This window comes from Danio aesculapii, chromosome 6, assembly GCF_903798145.1.
Source record: "Danio aesculapii chromosome 6, fDanAes4.1, whole genome shotgun sequence".
Classification (NCBI taxonomy): domain Eukaryota; kingdom Metazoa; phylum Chordata; class Actinopteri; order Cypriniformes; family Danionidae; genus Danio; species Danio aesculapii.
In genome coordinates this window covers 56,263,219-56,285,009 of record NC_079440.1, presented here as the reverse complement: position 1 = coordinate 56,285,009, position 21,791 = coordinate 56,263,219, and the positions used below count along the sequence as shown (strand labels likewise).

General features: G+C 35.8%; 1 protein-coding gene across 1 annotated transcript in view; it reads left to right on the top strand.

Moving 5' to 3' along the window:
• The window catches only part of cacna2d2a (calcium channel, voltage-dependent, alpha 2/delta subunit 2a), a 243,083-nt gene that overhangs the window by 69,935 nt on the left and 151,357 nt on the right, over window positions 1-21,791 (top strand). Inside the window, exon 4 of the mRNA XM_056460753.1 lies at window positions 14,058-14,196. Coding sequence (XP_056316728.1) covers window positions 14,058-14,196 — 139 coding nt within the window. The remainder of the gene's footprint in view (window positions 1-14,057; window positions 14,197-21,791) is intronic.

Here is a 21,791-nt window from a genome sequence, read left to right as displayed (position 1 = left end):
AAAAAAATGCTTCCGGAAAAGGATCCCCTTTGTTCCTTTTGCAGAATACTAGATGAATCTATAGATCATCTTTTTTGTTGGGAATGTGCCCATATTAAGATTTTTTGGAAAGAATTCAGTTTATTTATACGTGTATCTCTTTTATATAATTTTTCTTTGTCATACAAGGATGTTTTATTTGGTTTTTATCATGTTGATAAAGTTAAAGATAAATATTTTCTAATAAATCTGTTTATTTTACTAGCAAAATTTTTTATACATAAATGCAAATTTTTGTCTGTAAAGCCCCTTTTTCTTATTTTTTGTAAAGATTTGAAATATTTTTTAAATACAATCTCTACCTCCAGCAATGTTAAAGCTTTAAAATCCGTAACACTATGTGAATCTTACAATATTCTCTCTTTTTTATAATACTCAGATGACTGTATTGTATGTGATCTTGTAAACATCACTGTGACCTTGCTTTAAATTTAAAGTGCTTTTTGTAATTCATATTCCCCCTGGCATATTCGTTAGTTTGTAATTTTGTTTTGTTCTGTTCTCTACCTTTGTTGTTAAAGGTTTGTACCTTTTCTGTAAATTTCTGTATTCTTGTTGAACGCTTTAATAAAAAAAAAAAAAAAGCTTCTTTTGCGGTCTTCTGAAACCTATGGGTGACGTCACAGATACTACCTCCGTATCTTTTACAGTCTGTGGTTTACAAACTCGAACCCAGTCATTTCTGGTTAATGATGTCAAAATGTACCCACATTTCAGAATGGATGTGTGAATGATGCTTCTCCAGAAAAATTACAGAACGTCATTACCTGTGTGTCTGTTTTTTAATTTACTGGTGAAGTCGTTCTGGTAATTTTACAGATATTTACTGTGTGAAAGGGACTAATGTCAAATTGTTTTGTTGTTGAATTCAGACTGGCAGTGCAGTGTGAATCATGTCCATCAGTCCAGGATGAGGTTTCTCTTTGTATCGTCACAGTCTCCTCCATCCATTCGGCCTCTGTCCTTTTGCTCTGCAAACTGTGGCGCTGTGCCGTTCCCTTCCCTCCTGCTCTCCTCCTCCTCTTCCTCCTCCTCCATACTGCTTTCTGATGGCCTTTGCTGTCGTTCACATACTGCAGGACAGATCTGCTCTGGAAGCTGTAATCTTCAGTGCTGCAGGCAGATCTCCATCATCATGTTCACTCTCCCTCAGAGGGAAAACTTGGACTTGATGTGACTTCACAGTACTTATTAAATGATATAGCAGTCCTAAAAAAGAAAATAAATAGTTAAAATCCATATTTATAGTGCACGATCATAATCCAGATGGCCCAATGGCTTCATCTGGAATTGATTACATCGCCACTGGTCCAAATACGCAAAGTTATTTACATTAAAACTCCAGCATCTGCCTGCTGGATGGGTGCCAGCTTATCTGATGCACAAATAACAGATTAGCGCTAGTGTTGGAGGTTTACTAATGGCATGCATTGTAAAAAGCTTAGTTGCAGTTTTCATTGGTGAAACAGATAAAAACAGAGGAACTGAGTAACTGTTGCATTAAATATCATGCAGATATTTCAGAAAACAGCACTTTTGCTTGACTGATATTACAGAACTATGTTATTTCTTATAAATAATAAAGCACACATCCTATTTTGCCCTAATAATTTGAGTTACAGGCTCATTGTATCTGCTTTATGATACGCATCAATGCGTTTTATAAACTCTGAATCCGACAGTGATATTATTATAGATCAGGGGTCACCAATCTCGGTGCTGGAGGGCTGGTGTCCCTCCAGGGTTTAGCTCCAACTTGCCTCAAGACACCTGCCTGGGTGTTTCAAGAATACCTAGTAAGACCTTGATTAGCTCATTCAGGTGTGTTTGATTAGAGTTGGAGCTAAAATCTGCAGGACAGAGGCCCTCCAGGAACAAGTTTGGTGACCCCTGTTATAGATGGTCAATTTCTCCCGTTCATGTATGATACTGTGTGAAATCTCAATAACTATCATTTCTATATTCCACTATTTTGAGTTGAAAAAGTCACGTTGAATTAATTTATCAGTAAATTGTCTATAAATCTGTACAATTGTCTATGTCCCCTTAAATAGTTCAATATATTTATTGTAATTGAACACTGCAATTAATTATGCATGTGGCATATTGAGGTAATGCAACAAAATAGTGATCATACTACAGTTTAATGTTAAAGTATACTTTTTACATGCTAGTTTTAAGGGGTTCATTTTGTATTTTTATATTTATATTTTGAAAGTCCCAGTTGCCCTAACATTGTGTCTGTTAAGCTTCAGCTCAATATATTTCATACTATGCTGTAAAAGGCCCTTGAAAGCAAAAATATGTATCTTTAAATGGAAATGAACTGCTGCTCTCCGCCCCTTTCCAGAAGAGGGTGTGGCCTTTACAGCTTGTGTCTTAGATACTATAGCTACAATTTGTATATAAATAGACAGAATAACTGACATTGGGGATATTTTTATGTGTTTGTTTTGCCGCAGATTTTTTTTTAAACTCAAAATGGGAAGTAAATGTGTAAAAAAATATAATCAGAGCCTATTAAACAGCATGTTGAAAATCTGTACTAGGTTTAGAATTATTTTTTTATTATAACTTTATGTTAAGGTTATATAAATAAGGTCATATATATATGAAGAGTTCAGATGTTAAGATCTGACTTTTTTTTTTCTCAGACCTATATCTCTTGAGTCAACAATTTCACTTTTATGGCAAAGAATAGGTTACTTTCAGCAATTTTAACATGAAATAACTGAACGTAAACATTAGAGGCAGAGAAAAATGCTCATTGTAGCAGAAAATTCTAGATGGCACTTAGAGGTTTTTGCATCTGACCTCTTCATATATATATATATAGATATATAGAACAAGAACAAACATTGGCTCATACTGTAGGCATACAAATGACAGTATAAAGGAAAACAAAAAAACAAAAACAAATCATAGTCTCAAACATACAATCAGAACTAGAAAGGGTATATAACTTAAACTTCAGAGGGGTCACTGGATTGCTCTTGAGATATAGATTAGTCAAATAAATCAAGAAATTGACCCCAAGTTGCCAAAAACTTTCTTATGGAGCTAGTCCTTAAAATCTGAGTCTCTTCATCTGAATAACAGATACCATATCAGAAATCCAGTTGTGGAATGAAGGGAGTAAAGGTGATTTCTAATTGTTAAGCACTAGTCTTTTAGCCATGACCAAGTCTTGCATTAAAGACTCTTGCATTTTTTGAGTGAGAGGAGAGAAAATAGGTTGTTGACAATGTGCGAATTATACATTAATGATGGGGGGGGGGGTCTTTTTTTTGGGTGGTGGGGGGGGGGGGGGGGTTATAGTAGTTTGGTAATACATGCTTCAGTGAATCAAATGTATGAATTTATTTAAATTACATCTAATTTATTAATAAAATGTGACCCCCCATACATATTGTTTTGATGTCCTTCAGGGGGTATCAAGCGTTAATTAGGGGGGTCAAACCCCACTGTAATTCGCACCCTGGTTGTTGATATGTCATTATCAGGGCAATGATGCTAAATTTAGACTCTCTGGGTTTCCATCATCATGTATCGCATGAGAAATGTAATTAAAATGTTGAAATTTGAATAAAAATCCATTAAAAAAGAAAATAAATCACTCTATTAAGGTGGTTTTGGACTTGTATGAAAAAGAGTTGATGTTAATAATGGGAGATGGAAACAAATTAACCGAATAAAATATGATGTAGCGAACATGACGGCCATGTGACCAATTTACGGTTGGTTGCTAGGTTACTAATACTACAGTGAACTGCTTTAGCGAACAGATGTAAACACACCTAATTCACATTTGGGTTTTTTCTTCTTTTTTTGCAAACATTAAAAGATTGGCTTCTTCTGGCTGCTCACAATCACATGCTCAAAAGGCAGAAGTGGAAGCTGCGTATAATTTTGTTTGTGATTAAAATGAACCCTTGAAAGATAAGGTGCGATTGAGAGAGTCCTCAGAATGTCATTTTTGGCTCTCTCAACCTTTAATTAAACCTTCAAAACAGGGTGATAAAATTAACAAATGACTTAATGAATGGAGTTAAACAGGTGGTGTGTGGACGGGGGAAAATAAACCAATCAGTCCGTCCTGTGTGGATTCGAGCTCCTAATTAGAAGCTGTCTTGGGTAATTATGACTGGGCTAGGCTAACGCTAAAAACACTCGAGCGAAGGATAGTCAGGTGGAAAGATAAACAAACAGAAGATCTGCTCAAAGTCAACTTTTCCAAATCAGCTGTCTGAAACGTGTGTAAACGAGCAGAAAATGGGGTGTAATTGTGTGTGCCGGAGATGTTGTGTCTTGAAAAACAGTCAACTGTTTGTTGTGAGGATGTTGTGCTCATTTATAGCTTTCCTTCAGGTTAATATCTCCCTTTAACATGCAGACTGTGGGAATTTTATTTTATGTTTTATCCATCAGTATTGACCTTTTTGTGCGTCATTTATGAATGCATCTGGTCTCATTATGAATGATTCATCCATGCGTGTTGTTTTAAAGAAATTGAATGTTTGTTTTCATATTAATGCTTTGCAGCTGTGATGCAACACTGGTCCTGCTCCATTATTATTATGACTGGTTTTCCGTTCATTATATTTTCAAACCCAGAAATGTCACCTTACTAAAGTAAAACGCATCGCAAATGTCATTTTCATGCTGTCATTGTGCAGAATGTAGCACTACTCTTACTGTTTTTGCAGTGTACAGCTGTTGAATGCATTGTGCAGTTGTTGTGTATGCATGGAAAAGCAACATGACCTTTTACATAGTCAAAATATGCAGCGCACAACCCGAGCAGAAAGCGGTCCCACAATGCAATGTCTTCCAATTGACCTTTCCTTTCCATTGCCATAAAAGACCTGTAAGTAATAGCAAACAGCACTTTAAAGATTTAATACCAATGTAAAGAAAATATGAAGAACTATCTTTGAAATAGAATTCATTTAATTCAACTCTTACGTTTTTAATAATGATATGTAAAAGCAAAATTGATAGTGTTAATTAAACTCTGACAGAGTTCAATTGAACACTTTACCGGTGTATAAAATGCATCCGGAAAGTATTCATAGTGCTTTCACTTTTTCTACATTTTTTATGTTACAGCCTTATTCCAAAAAGGATTAATTTATTTCCTCAAAATTCTCCACACAATACCCCAATGTGAAAAAATGTGAATGTGAAAAAAGATTTGTTGAAATTGTTGCAGATTTATTAAAAAATAAAAAATCTGTAAAATCACATGTCCATCAGTATTCACAGCCTTTGCTCAGTACTTTGTTGATGCACCTTTGGCAGCAATTACAGCCTCAAGTCTTTTTTAATATGATGCCACAAGCTTGGCACACCTGTCTTTGGGAATTTTTATCCATTCCTTTTTGCAGTACCTCTCAAGCTCTATCAGGTTGGATGAGAAGCGACAATGTTCAGGAGAAACCCCTGAGATGTTCATTAGGATTTAGATCTGGGCTCTGGCTGGGCCACTCAAGGACATTCACGAGTTGTTGTGAAGCCACTCCATTGATATTTTGGCAGCGTGCTTTGGGTCATTGTCCTGCTGGAAGATGAATCGTCACCCCAGTCTGAGCACTCTGAAGCAGGTTTTCGTTTAGGATGTCGCTGTACAATGCTGCATTCATCTTTCCCTCTATCCTGACTAGTCTTCCAGTTCCTGCTGCTGAAAAACATCCCCACAGCATGATGCTGCCACCACCATGCTTCACTGTAGGGATGGTATTAGCCTGGTTAGAAGCCAAAATCGAAGCTGAATTTTGATTAATTGGACAGCCCTACTATCTATACAAACAGAAACGTAGGAGTGTATTAAATATTATTTTATATTATTGTCTAAAATTATTTTAATGTTTGACTGTTCAATTTCTATATTTCAATGCCATTAGACTCCCTTGACAACCATAAAGCAGTGTTTATTTCTCTATCATTTTTATATATACTTGTAATTTATTGTTTTTTATGCAGATACACTCCATGCTATATACAGTTGAAGTCAGAATTATTAGCCCCCCTGTTTATTTTTTTTCAACACATTTCTAAACATAATAGTTTTAATAACTCATTTCTAATAACTCATTTATTTTATCTTTGCCATGATGACAGTAAATAATATTTGACTAGATATTTTTCAAGACACTTCTATACAGCTTAAAGTGACATTTAAAGGCTTAACTAGGTTGATTAGGTTAACTAGGCAAGTTAGGGTAATTAGGCAAGTTATTGTATAACAATGGTTTGTTCTAGACTATTGAAAAATATATAGCTTAAAGGGCTAATAATTTTGACCTTTAAATGGTGTTTAAAAATGAAAAGCTTCTTTTATTCTAGCCGAAATAAAACAAATAAGACTTTCTCCAGAAGAAAAAATATTATCAGACATACTGTGAAAATTTCCTTGCTCTGTTAAACATCATTTGGGAAATATTTAAAAAAGGGAAAAAATTTCAAAGAGGGGCTAATAATTCTGACTTCAATCAGAACTATTTTTTTCCATAGTCGTGCAGCCCAAATGTATACACATACATGCATACATACATAAATAAATACATACATGCATACATACATTGCATGCAAACAAATACAGTGTCATCTCAAATGATTTTCTATCAACTGAGAGGAATCCTACCAGGTTTTCTTATTTCCAACAGGTTATTATTTGTATCCTGTATTTGCGTCTGTGTGTTCACGTCACATTGAGGAGTATCAGAAAAGCACCGTTCCCACGTCCGACCCAACAGCAGCTTATAATTGCATTTTAATAGACAATTAAAGGCAGGCCATAAATCAGTCCTCACTCTTGGCAGGAGGCTAGAATTTAATTTTGAGGAAAACAAAAAACACAAACAGCGTTTGCTACGTCAACCTCAATTAACCCGTGCCTCTCTATTACTGTACCGCACACTTCACCCTGTCATGAAGACAAGGCCGTTTGATTCTGAGATGAAGACACCACATTCATGAGCACAAAATGAGTGAATAATGACAATAGTTGAAGAAAGGTCAAACTAGAGGTTAAGATGCCAATATAAACCATATTCTTGCTCTCACATATTTAATGTAAATCTGTGGGGAAAAACAAAAATAAATAAATACACTGTTAACAATTTCCTGTAGAATCTACAGTAACTTACTGTAAATAAGCAGGAATGCTGTATTTGCATGTACAGTACCATTGATCTTGCTCTATGTATTTACAGTATTGTATTTCTTTACTGTAAAATATACTGTCATTTTTACAATGCAACTTTAAAATACAGTAACATACACTCAAAAAATAATATGTTAGTGTTAACTAACTTTTTTTATGTCCACTGGTTCCACGTAACAGAGTTAATCAACCTTAAAGAAAGAATATTTATTTTAGTGAGTTTAAGTTAGTTACATAAAGGTAATGTAATGTTGTAGTTCAATCAACATAACACTCATAATTTAGCTTTAAGCTGCGGTCACACTGGTCTTTTCCTCCCATAGACTTCCATTCATACGCACACAAATGCGTCAGACTGGAAATGCAAGGTCATGCGTCAAGTTTCGCAAAGTGGTGCAAAGTTCAAGCTTGGTAAACTCTGACCTGCGAAATCGCATCACTTGACTGCTTGAGACCAATTGAGGATCAAAACATGACCTCTCTGGACAGAAATTTAAAATATAAAGCAATCGCTCGCTTTTTTAAATGTCTAATCATCTTGTTTAATCCCGCCCCTTTTCGCAGTGCCGCACGACAGAATTTCGCACACACAAACTCTGGTGTGACCGCAGCTTTAATCTAGTTCAGGGGTCACCAACCTTTTTGAAACTGATTTGGGTACCTATTAATGTGGAGGGCTACAAGTTTGATACCTTTCTCAAATAACCAATTTGCTCAATTTACTTTTGATTATATGTTATTGTTAATAATGAATGATATTCATTCTATGTGTGGACACTGATCATGTTAATGATTTCTCACAATAGTTGTCAACAATACACTTATTTCACGCGGCCACCATTTTAAAGAACCAAAGCGAGGCTGCGGTGGGAAGAAACCTGGAAGTATAGGGCCAGCACTGTAAACATTGCAGTAACATGCTGTGGACTACAAACCTCCAGCTGTTACCGAGATTTCAAAATGCAGAAATGGTGTAAACATCACTTTAATATCATTCAGTAAGTTTAATTTAAACAATTAAAAAGCAATTTAGCATCAAACAACATCACAATCTCTGTAAGAGTAATACGCTCAAGTGTCCTCCTATAGGCTTCATTTCATGGCACCAAGTAAACACCATGGGGACGCTTTCCTGTTTCAGCCTATGTAACCCGGTGAGCGATAAAACACTGCAGTCCTCTGTAGCACACCCTCGTGTTGTCTGTAATAGTGTTATCTTGGTACTGAAGTTTTAAAACCGTCTATTTCCCGCTAACATTGAATCGCCGCTGAGCCCGGATGACTCGAATGATCTTCACAGCTGCTTCATGCTCCAGTCTCCGTGTATCTGTGTTTGCACTCAGTTTACCACTCTTCACCCAGTGCAAACACAGATACATGGAGACTGGAGCGCGAAGTAGCCGTGAAGACCAGTCGAGTCATCAAGCAGATCGCTCGTCTGTGTTTGTGCTTGGTAAACAGCGGAGGGTGAACTGATGACCTTCTCGGCCAATCACAATCATTTCTGTTAAGCACGTGAACACAATGGCAAATCAGCGCTGTTTTAAAAAAGCCATCAACAGTGCCTTAAATGTTAGCGGGAAATTGACGGTTTTTCTTTTAATTCAGTATCGTGACAAGTCTAATATAGTGAAAGAATCAGTTCATTAACACGAGTTTGATAAATGGCATCTAAAACGTGTGTTTAGGAAAGAAAACGTTAGCTAACTAGTGCCATTTCCCTTAACTTGAAACTGAAAATAAGCTCTGATATGCCTATTTATTTTCTTCGGGTCACTCGAAAGGCGGTGAAATGATAAATCTGTGTCAATTTATCTTCGCTGATAAGATATACAGTCAGGTACACATCGTTCCTATGTAACTCCCAACGATACTTTCGAGTTTCTTCCCACCGCAGCCTCGATTTCGCTTTTAAAAATGGCCACCGCATGAAATCAGTCTATGATGAGGTAGGAAGCAGATACATATCAATATGCAACACTTTATTTCTATAAATCTCTGCTAGTATTTACATTTCAAATGATCACTTCTATTTTCACCAGCCACTAACAATTTTTAACAAATCATACACTACGTTGTTCCATGTTTGTACAGATTTTCAATTGTGTAACATAAATCATCTTTCAGATTTTACTGAAATCATCACCAAATCTACAGCATTTTTAACATAGCCAACACTATTCTAACCATTGTAGTTGCCCTGAGTTGGACATTGGAGAGAGTGGAGATTACATCCGTTCTCGTCTTTAAGCACAGTTTTGCCTTTCCGTCTGAAATGCCTTGTTTTTCTTAGAAAAGAAATGTGTACTGTAGCTCTAAATAAGGCTTCTGTTGCTTTTGGATCTCTTCCTGCGCGTCTCCAGCAAAACCATATTTCCCCTTTCCAGCAAGCGTTATCTGCACACACGAGCTGGACATTTAAATGCCCCTGCCTTGAGGTCTCGATCGACCCCAAAATACTTTCCATATATGGTCATACAATCTGTTTATTTAAACTTTAGGTGCATCTCACTTCTCTATTATAAAGGATAACTACTTTTAGATATCGATGCGCTAAGAAGTTTAGTTAATATATCACTAGGCAATACATATTTTTTAATAAAAAGTAAAAGAGACATAGGGAGATGCGGTGGCTCAGTGGTTATCACTGTCACTTCACAGAAAGAAGGTCACTGGTTCCAGTCCCGGCTGGATTAGATCAGAGTTTGCATCTTCTCCCCTTGTTGGTGTGGGTTTCCTCCGGGTGCTCCGGTTTCCCCCACAAGTCCAAAGACATGCGGTAAAGGTGAATTGAATAAGCTAAACTGGCCATAGTGTATAAGTGTGTGTGTGAATGAGTGTGTATGGGTGTTTCCCAGTACTGGGTTGCGGCTGGAAGGATAAACGCTGTGTAAAACATATGCAGGATAAGTTGGTGGTTCATTCCGCTGTGGTGACCCAAGATAATGAAAGGGACTAAGCTGAAGGAAAATGAATGAATGAATGAATGAATGAAAGAGACAAAAATAATAAAAAATGCATTCCTTTTTCCCCACAATTGCATTGTGGGATACTGATTGAATCCTGCACATTGTGACGAATGTAGTAGATTTGCATATTATATGCAGTCATATTATACGCTACAGGTTAAAAATATGAACATTTTGCATTTATGTATAAATCTAAAACATATTAAAAGAAAAAAATGTAATAGAATTAATAGTTTTTTGTTTATTGGTCAAATAAACCATTCTTTATTCCAATTTTTTGTACGCCAAGTCTACATAATGTGTTTATACCAGTGTTTCCCCAACCCTGTTCCTGGAGAATATGTTCCAACCAATGACTGTATAAAATATGGACGACACAACAGCGCCATTTCCCATTGAACGCTTTGAAAGCAAAATGCCTCGTGACGGGCACAATCTGTCGCAAAGACTGCTGAAATTGGGCCTGGGCATGCGCAGAAGGACTGCCTGATGGAGCAAGAGGCGGAGCTGCGGAATCAAGCTTCCAACCAAACACTTGTACGTCAAATTAACAATGCCCCCCGAGCTTCTGACTTGACCACCGGTATCTGCACTATAACACAGGCTCGCTAATGTAAATATAAGCACTTACATTTAAAAACACGTAATAATATACGATTTAAAAACTGTGTGATGTAAGCTGTTATAATTCAATAAAAGCAATACATGTTGGACTGCAGAAATAAACGATCATTCATACACTCTAGCCTGAGTTAGACTAATATGACACAAAAAACACTTCTCTTATAACAGGGTTGTTGGTATTTGTTATCTTCACAGAGGTAGAAATAACACTTGTAAAATATAAACAATAACATATAAACCAACACATACATTTTAGAAAGGTTTTTATTTTTAATTAGCAATCAACAGGACCCAAAATATCCACACCATAGATAACGATTTACCATACGGGAAAAATTGTGTGTTTAAAAGATAAACACAGCAAGATTTCTAAATATCAACATTATTTACACATTATTTACACATCCCATCCCTGCACTATAGCAAACATTCCTCATCAATTTGTACAATAAACTTAACAGTATTAATACAGCAACTGATGTCTATATGATGTAGGTCTATCAGCTGCTTATATATTGTTTATCCTTTTTTGCCTCTGATTTCATTTGGTTTATTTGATGCCTTCATTATATCTGGCAAAGAGGAATTTACATTCATTTTAATGTTTATTAGGAGTTTTCAAATAAAAAGCCAACGGTAAATAATGACATTAACAACTCTATTTGTTATTTAAGATTCGGTAAGGAGAATTACTGCTAGATAGTGATCACCTGTATTTTCCCCATCATGGCTAGGTTAGGCATGTATCAGCAAACTAATAAAGCCTGATAAAGCCCTGACCTTACCGAATACACAGTGTTCCACCAGATCCTGTAGGTCAGTAAGTATAGTCTCCTGCTCAACAACTCATTTTATCATGGTAAAATAAGACAGAAATGGAATAATATCGAAGCTCCGACGTCTGCTTTGAGAAACGGTCAATCACAACTGTCAATCACGATGACACGCCCAGCACTAAAGTACTGCTAAAAACAAACTCTTTACAAAAATGAAGATCTGCACCTATTTCAGCATAACCAGTGCCTTAATTGACCAGAACCATCTTTCGGGACATTTTAATGCAAGTGTAATATTTTTTTTTATTTGGGCTCATGTCTCCTTTATTACCATGGAGGAGGCGGGCTTTATCACTCGTACTGCAGCCAGCCCCCAGGGGGTGATCTAACAGCCTGGACCTTTACTCAAAAGCAGGCATGTGGCACACTTGGTTCCAACTGTACCTATTTTAGATGTCTCCCTTATCTGACCCATTCATTTCAGGTTTTGGAGTCTCTTCTAATGTTCTGATGAGTTGATTCAGGTGTGTTTGATTGGGGAGAGCTTGAAAATGTGTACTGCTTGGTGTGCCTTTAGGAACAGGGTTGGGAAACACTGGTCTATATTATAAAAATACCAGAGAGAGACCATTTTCTGACTAAATTCAATTAGCATGCAGTCTATGAAATGAAATGATTCATATGCTAAGCATACAGTTGAAGTTAGAATTATTAGCCCCTTGATATTATTAGCTCCCCTGTTTAATTTGCCCCAATTTTTGTTTAACAGAGAGAATAGTTTTAATAACTTATTTCTAATAACTGATTTATTTTATCTTTGCCATAATGACAGTAAATAATATTTGACTAGATATTTATCAAGACACTTCTATACAGCTTAAAGTGACATTTAAAGGCGTAAATAGGTTAACTAGGCAGATAAGGGTAATTAGGCAAGTTATTGTATATCGATGGTTTATTATGTAGACCAGTGTTTCCCAACCCTGTTCCTGAAGGCACACCAACAGTACACATTTTCAACCTCTCCCTAATCAAACACACCTGAATCAACTTATCATAACATCAGAAGAGACTCCAACACCTGAAGTTAATGGGTCAGAAAAGGGAGACATCCAAAATATGTACTGTTGGTGTGCCTCCAGGAACAGGGTTGGGAAACACTGATGTAGACTATCAAAAAATATACATATATAGCTTAAAGGGGCTAATAATTTTGACCTTAAATGGCTTTTAAAAATTTTTAAACTGCTTTTATTCTAGCTGAAATAAAAAAAAATCTGACTTTTTCCAGAAGAAAAAATATTATCAGACTTACTGTAAAAATTTCCTTGCTCTGTTAAACATCATTTGGGAAATATTAAAAAAAGGGGGAAAAAAATCAAAAGGGGGCTAATAATTCTGACTTCAACTGTATATTAAGAATGAGGCGTTTAAGAAAAGCAAATGATTAATATTCTGTCATTCTATATTTATTATTATTGAATATTTTTGCTGCCTTGATATTTTCATTGACTGAAGTTCTTTGAAAGGCAGACGTTCTGTGCTGAATATTGGGCTGGAGATGCTGCATTAAAATGCTAATGATCCGCCTGTGTGGCGACTCCAGTAGAGGACGGAGCGTTTGCCGTTCGCCAAGCGCAGTGGTGATTTATTGACAGGGTTAATCGCCTGAAGGACTTCAATGTGAATGTGATAGCCATCACCAACGCTAATTGATTTTCTGCAATTTGCGAACACTTTGATACCTGCTGTTGTATTGTGTTGTGGATGAATAGACTGGCGTTGTGTTAAGGCTTTTGCTCCACTGTTGAGTCGAGGAGGCAGGATTACCAACGTCATGTCTGTGTAATTAGTGTTTGTCTAATTAATCATGGATGCACGTGGATGTGTGTGTCTGAATGATTTTCTGCTCAAAGGAATGCTGTGTGTCAATCAATGCGTCTGTGTGTGCGCACACCTTGAATATTTTACGTTGTGGGGACCAAAAAATTATATATACAGGATGGATGTGAATGGATTTGTGTGTGTCTGAATGATGTTCTGCTCAAAGGTTTGTTGTCAATCAATTCATTGTTGTGTGTGTTGTGTGCGCTTTGTATTCCTCAAGTTGTGGGGACCAAAATTATATACAGTTTGTTTATATTTACATCTGTGTGAAGTCCCAGTTAAGATAGCTGTAAATGTGTACATGTGCACTGTATTCCTAACAATGTGGGGACCAAAAAATTATAGGAATTAATTATGGATGCATGCGAGTGTGTGTGTGTGTGTGTGTGTATATGAATGTTTTATTGCTCAAAGGCTTGTTGTGTCAATTAATGCATTTGCCGTAGATGTGTGCGTGTGTGTCTTGTATTTCATCAAAATACAGTCTGTACAGTAAAACAATTATTACATGGGAGGTCCCAATAAAGAAAGCTATATACGTATGTGTGTGTGTGTGTGTGTTGTTTTCTGATGTTTCTCTGGTTTCTGTCATTACAGATGGATGATGATGATGGAGAAAATCTGTTGGATAATCCAAACTCCCTGTCGCTGGAGTTTGTGGACGATCCGAACTTTAAGAATAAAGTCAACTACTCGTATACGGCTGTACAGATTCCTACTGACATCTACAAAGGCTGTGAGTAATGACAACAACCCAGCAGACACACAACATCATAAGACGTTAATATTAGGTTAGATTTAGGTTGACGTCAGGTGACCAAAATTCAATGTCTAGCCAGTGTCTAAGGACAACGTTATTTTGACGTCAAATAACGACGTCAAATTGTGTTGATATTTGGTTGATCTTAGGTTGGATGTTGGAAAGTGATCAAAATCCTACGTCTGGTAGATGTCATAGTGATAACGTCCACACAACGTCAAGGTGTAACATGATTAGACGTTGATATTCGGTTGATTTTAGGTTGGATGTTGGACATTGATGTCATTGGGTTCTGACGTCAACCTGATTTTCATTTCCAAACAAAATCCAACGTCCCCATGTTATTGGGGTACAACGTCAATATGACGTCATGTTGACATCCTGTACCTGCAGAGAACACTGATTTTTTTTTATTTTAAACACTGTCATACAAATTGACAAAGGTTTACATTTTGAGTTTAGCAAAAAAAATACAACATGAATAATGAAGTTTCACAAACTAATTTCTAATAATTAAATAATAATAATAATAATAAGGGCGTCATGGTGGCGTAGTGCATAGCACTATTGCCTCACAGCAAGAAGGTCGCTGATTCGGCTGGGTCAGTTGGCATTTCTGTGTGGAGTTTGTATGTTTTCCCCGTATTCGCGTGGGGTTTCTCTGGGTGCTCCAGTTTCCCTCACAACCCAAATACATGTGCAATAGGTGAATTTTAGAAGCTAAATTGTCTGTAGTGTATGTGTGTGAATGAGTGTGTATGTGTGTTTCCTAGTGATGGGTTGCAGCTGGAAGGGCAACCGCTGCGTAACGTGCTGGATAAGTTGGAGGTTCAATTCTGTGGCGACCCCAGATTAATAAAGGGACTAAGCCGAAGGAAAATGAATGAATGAATAATAAATAATACAGAACAAAACTGCTTTAAAATATATTATATTATTTAAAAATATTACTGATTTGATCAAATAATTGCAGTCTTGATGAGCATAAGAGAACTGATTATTACAATTGTCTCAAAGTTGCTCATTCTTCATATCAATCAATCCTTAAAGCGACAGTCCACTCATAATTTTCTCATTATTTACACTACCTGACAGAAATCATCGGCCATCCAGGTTTTAGGAACAACAAATAATAACTTGATTTCTAGTTGATCATTTGGTATCAGAAGTGGCTTATATAAAAGGCAAAGACCTCTAGATTACGCTTATTTTACCAAAATAAAACACGATCATGCCTTGATTTTTAATGACTTCATTAGGACAGTAAAGTCTGACTTTGCTTAGACAAAAGTCTTGTCTCTTAACAGAAATAATGTACAGTATAGAATATAAAATCATGTTGCAGTGGAATCAGTATTAATATTGTGTATGACTCCCATGAGCTTGGAGGACTGCATCCATACATCTCTGCAATGACTCAAATCACTTATTAATAAAGTCATCTGGAATGGCAAAGAAAGCGTTTTTGCAGGACTCCCAGAGTTTATCAAGATTCTTTGGATTCATCTTCAATGCCTCCTCCTTCATCTGACTTCAGACGTGCTCAATAATGTTCATGTCTGATGACTGGGCTGGCCAATCCTGGAACACCTTGACCTTCTTTGCTTTCAGGAACTTTGATGTGGAGGCTGAAGTATGAGAAGGAGCGCTATCCTGCTGAAGAATTTGCCCTGTCCTGTGGTTTGTAATGTAATGGGCAGCACAAATGTCTTGATACCTCAGGCTTTTGATGTTGCCATCCACACTGCAGATCTCTCGCACGCCCCATACTGAATGTAACCCCAACCATGATTTTTCCTTCACCAAACTTGACTGATTTCTGTGAATGGGTCTATGCGGGTTCCAGTAGGTCTTCTGCAGTATTAGTGATGATTGAGATGCAGTTCAACAGATGATTCATCAGAAAAATCTACCATCTGTCACTTTTCCAAATGATCAACAAAGAAGTCAAGTTGTTATTTGTTGCTCTGGAATAAATAACAAATAACAACTGGAATAAATAACAAGACTTTTAGTAGGTAGTGTACATACCTTCTACTTAAATAAAAATTATTATTGTTGATAGCTTTTAACTTCAATTACATTTTGTTTGTCCTAATGTGGAAGTCAATATTCATCATAAACTGTATAATAACCAGCATTTTTCAAAGTATCTTCTTCTGTATTCTAGTCACTGCAGATATATCTTTACTAATCCCAGGGGGTTATTTAACTGATTTTGGTCCATTGTGAATTATGTAATGTATTTTGGCATCAATTTTAAAGGTCAGATCATAGATACAGCACCTTCTGATAACCACTGCACACTCAATCTATAATGATCAATGATAATATTTAGTCTGATTTATTAAGAAGTCTATCCATCGCTTATTCTTCATTCCTCGTGGAAGTCTAAAGCATTTTCCTCTCCCATTTAAAGCATCTTAAAATATCCAGCGTTTTATTATTTCCGTGTGTGTGTGGAGGATTTTGAATCAACCGAATCACAGTCTTGTATCTCTGATAACATCTCTCAGGAATCCCTGGAAATGATAGCGAGATTCACTGTGAATCTTCACAGAACGCTCTAATGACACCGCTTTAGACCACGCTTATATATAAACCATTTTTTACACTTTAAAGGTTTACGGGCTACGAGGAGAAATGCTCACTCTTTAGGTGTTCAGAAAGTGTTTCAGCATGGCTCAGTGATTTGTTAGCGTGTCCAATGGGACGGATGTTTGGAGAATCTGTCTGTGGGTTTATGGGTAATGGATGATCGCTGGAAGACAGACGATGGTGGACTGTGATCAAATATTTTGACGTGGTTTTGCTCTGCTGTAATGCATAACCATCACATGTCAGTCTATAGAGGCTCTTTGATGCACAGGGCTGAAGGACGTTTCTTTGACTGAGAGCAGTTGTACAGCTTACAGGAGATCTGGACAGGAGGATCGTGTGTTTCGTTGTGTTCTGGATCAGAATTTGCTTTAAAAATAAGAAGATGAGCGACTGAAGAGAAATAAAATAGTTGGTTTAGTGGTTCACAGGAGCACATGCTGTTATCAGGCTAAATCCTGTTTCACCGTCAAATTCAATCCTCCTTAGAAAGCAATGCCATTAGTATGAAGTAGAACTTTAGGTATTTGTGTATGTACAGTGTGTATGTATTTTTGTGTGTTTTGTTTTCTTGTGATTTGATTTGTGATTTTTGTTTTGTTTTTGTGATTTGTTTTGTTGTGACTTTTGTTTGTTTTTGGTCTGTTTTGTGATTTGTTTTGCTTTGTAATGCTTTGATTTGTTGTGACTTTTTTGTGACTTTTTTGTGATTTATTTATTGTGATTTGTTTTGTTGTGATTTTTGTTTTGTGATTTAAAAATTTTTTTGTTGTGATTTGATTTGTGATTTTCGTTTTGTGATTTGTTTTGTTGTGATTTCATTTGTTGTGATTTTCTTATTGTGATTTGTTTTGTTGTGATTTTTGTTTTGTGATTTAAAAAATTGTTTTGTTGTGATTTGATTTGTTGTGATTTTCATTTTGTGATTTGATTTGTTGTAATTTTTGTTTTGTAGATTTTTGTATTGTTTTGTTGTGATTTGATTTGTTGTGAATTTTGTTTTGTTATTGTTTTGTGATTTGTTTTGTTGTGATTTGATTTGTTGTGAATTTTGTTTTGTTATTGTTTTGTGATTTGTTTTGTTGTGATTTTTGTTTTGTTTTTTTCTTGTTGTGATTTGATTTGTTGTGATTTTTGTTTTGTTGTGATTTTTGTTCTGTTGTGATTTTAGTTTTTTGTGATTTTGTTTTGTTGTGATTTTTGTTTTGTTTTTTTCTTATTGTGATTTGTTTTGTTGTGATTTTTGTTTTGTTTTTTCTTGTTGTGGTTTGATTTGTTGTGATTTTTGTTTTTTGTGATTTTGTTTTGTTGTGATTTTTGTTTTGTTTTTTTCTTGTTGTGATTTGATTTGTTGTGATTTTTGTTTTGTTTTGTGATTTGTTTTGTTGTGATTTTTGTTTTATTTTGTGATTTTAGTTGTGAATTTTGTTTTGTTGTGATATTTGTTGTGATTTTTGTTTTGTTTTTTTCTTGTTGTGAGTTTTGTTCTGGTTATTGTTTTGTTGTGATTTGATTTGTTGTCATTTTTGTTTTTTATGATTAGTTTTTTGTGATTTTGGTTTGTTTTGTGATTTTTGTTTTGTTGTGATTTTTGTTCTGTTTATTGTTTTGTTTTGTTGTGATTTGATTTGTTGTGATTTCTTTTCTTTTCTTTGTTGTTTTGTTTTGTTGTTTGTTTTGCTTTGTTGTAGTTTTTGTGATTTGTTTTGTATTTTTGTGAGTTTTTTGTTGTAATTTGATTTGTTGTGGTATTTTTTTAGTAATTTGTTTTGTTTTGTTGTGATTTTTTTTTTTTTTTTTGTGATTTATTATTATTATTATTTTTTTTTGTTCCTTGAAGTTTGAAAAACTTTATTTTGATATTTCAAAATCTGATATTTTGTCTGGGTTGTTGTTGTATATTACACTATAAATAATAAACTGCCAGTACATTTTCAGTTATTTTACAGGCCTATTTCTCTATATAATATTTCTTATACATTAAACTGTTTCAACTACTAAAAGGTCAATAAAAGTCACTTTGTTAAACTGTAGAGTTGAATTTTCAACATCAAAATTGACAGAGGACATCCATCAATGGATATTATATGTTCTGTTGCATAAACAGATAACCCATATTTGGTTACTTTACAACTATTTGTTCTTTTCTTGAATTAATATTGTATATGAATACACATATGGAATTATTTTTAAGTAACAGTTCTGCAACTGTTAGAATCTATGCCTTAAATAGAGGACTTTGACTTTAGGTCTGGACTGTCTGCACTAAAAAAAGATTCATTGTATTTACTGAAATGTTTTAAGGTAATTGGTTTATATTTAACAATTTATATGGGCTGAATTTAAGCAAACCAATTCAATTTAGTAATGTTCAACTTTATGTGTTGGTTTAAATTCAACCCATGTAAATTCTTTGCAACCACTTACCTTAGAAAAGTTTGCAAATTCAATGAATCTTTTTTTTTTTTCTGTCTGCTGTATGGTGCAGGGCTCATGGTAAAGTAATTGAGTAAAGGCCTGAATGATAGCCTCTCCACCTGTCTGCTAATTTGGCTTAGAGGAGGGCGGAGGATGAGGAGGTGAAGCAGCGTTAGCAGATTGCTGAAAAAATCACCATGTCTGCGATCGGGGATTAAACCTGAGTCTGACCTGACACTCAGAGAGTTCACAGTTCAGCGGATGGAGCACATCTAGATAAACGGCAAATGGAGAGTGGAGCTCACAGATAGCCCTGCAAAAGTAAATTCAACTCAAGAAGGCAAAATTGAAACCCTTCCTGCTTCACTTCATGCCTAACACCCCTTTACCGTGGTCAAATCACAGTGTATAGTCAGAAAAAAACGAATTCAATGCAAGCTTGTACTATTTATTTTACTGATGGATGTCTCTGGCTTTATTGGCTCTGTCAGGGATGCCAATTTGCAATGAGATGGAAAAAATTGGCGAAATGCAATGTACATTATTTCATTTAAAACCGGGGAAAAAAATCATTTATTCATTTATTCATTCATTTTCCTTCGGCTGAGTTCCTTATTTTTCAGGGGTTGCCACAGTGGAATGAACCGCCAGTTTATTCAGCATATGTTTTACGCAGTGGATGCCCTTCCAGCAGCAACCCAGTACTAGAAAACACCCATACAAACTCATTCGCACACACTCACACACTACAGCCAAATTGTTTACCCAATTCACCTAAAGCGCATGTGTTTGGACTGTGGGGAAAAGCGGAGCACCCGGAGGATACCTACGCCAACACGGGGAGAACAAGCAAACTCCACACAGAAATGCCAACTGGTCCAGCTAGGACTCAAACTAGGGACCTTCTTGCTGTGAGGCAACACTGCTAAACACTAGGGCTGTGCAATTAATCAAAATCAAATCGCAATTGCGATTTTCGCAATTAGCTAATCTCAAGAGGCTGCGATATGAAATATATATGTATTATTTAATTTCCCCCGCCCGGAGCAAATGCGAATCTGTGTGTGATAGTCTGTGTTTGATTTGTTTTGTTTTGTTTTAATTTGTTTTATTTGATTTTGTTTTGTTTTGTTTTGTTTTGTTTTGACTTGATTTTGTTTTGTTTTGTTTTGTTTTTACTTGATTTTGTTTTGTTTTGTTTTGTTTTTACTTGATTTTGTTTTGTTTTGTTTTGTTTTTACTTGATTTTGTTTTGTTTTGTTTTGTTTTTACTTGATTTTGTTTTGTTTTGTTTTGTTTTTACTTGATTTTGTTTTGTTTTTACTTGATTTTGTTTTTACTTGATTTTGTTTTGTTTTGTTTTGTTTTGTTTTTGTTTTGTTTTGTTTTGTTTTGTTTTGTTTTGTTTTGTTTTGTTTTGTTTTGTTTTGTTTTGTTTTGTTTTGTTTTGTTTTGTTTTGCTGTAATTTGGTTTATTTTGTTTTGTTTTGTTAACTACTTGTTTTGTTTTGTTAACATTGCTAACTACTAGGGCTGTGCAATTAATTAAAATCTAATCGCAACCACGATTTTCGCAATTAGCTATTCATTCATTCCTTTTATTTTCGTCTTAGTCCCTTTAATAATCTAGGGTCATCACTGAACCGCCAACTTATCCAACATATGTTTTACACAGTAAATGCCCTTCCAGCGGCAACCCAACTCTGGAAAACACCCACACACTCAGCACACACTCCCAAACACTATGGCTAATTTAGCTTATTCAATTCACCTATACCACATGTCTTTGGACTGTGGGGGAAACCGGAGCACCTGAAGGAAACACACACGAACACGGGGAGAACATGCAAACTCCACACAGAAATGCCAACTGACCCAGCCGGGACTCGAACCAGCGACCTTCTTGCTATGAGGCAATTGTGCCACCCATTGTGCCACTGTGCTGCCCAATTTGCTAATTAATTTCTCATTATTTATAACAAATTAAGATTACAGCATTGTGTTTTTAAAGTGTATAGTAAATATATGGAGGTTGTTTTCATTGCTTTCAAATATCAAACCTTGGGGCTCTTCTTATTCTTGTTTATTTTCATTTTCAATGTTTGTGTTTGAGTTTTTTTATGTAACACCAAATGCACTATTTGTTTATTATTATTTGCCCATTTCTCCTTTGTCAATTTAGAGCAAGAGCAAGATTTGCTTTACTGTAAAGCTCTAAATGAGTCGTCTGTGTTCTGGAGTGTGTGAGAGCAGCTTGTTGATTGTGAGTGTGTTTACAGTGGTTTAGTTGACAGACTCTAGTGCTTTGCTCTTACAGCCATCAGAACATTGTGTTTCCCAGAAACATGTGTTAGCTTCATTACTGATACAGTGTGCGTGCGTGCGTGCGTGCGTGCTTGCGTGCGTGTGTGTGTGCGTGTGTGTGTGTGTGTGTGTGTGTGTGTGTGTGCGTGTGTGTGTGCGTGTGTGTGTGTGTGTGTGTGAGAGAGCATCAGAAAATCAGTGTGAGACTGTGTTTTACCACAGCTGAGTAGAGAAAACACTGGTGCTGCTGC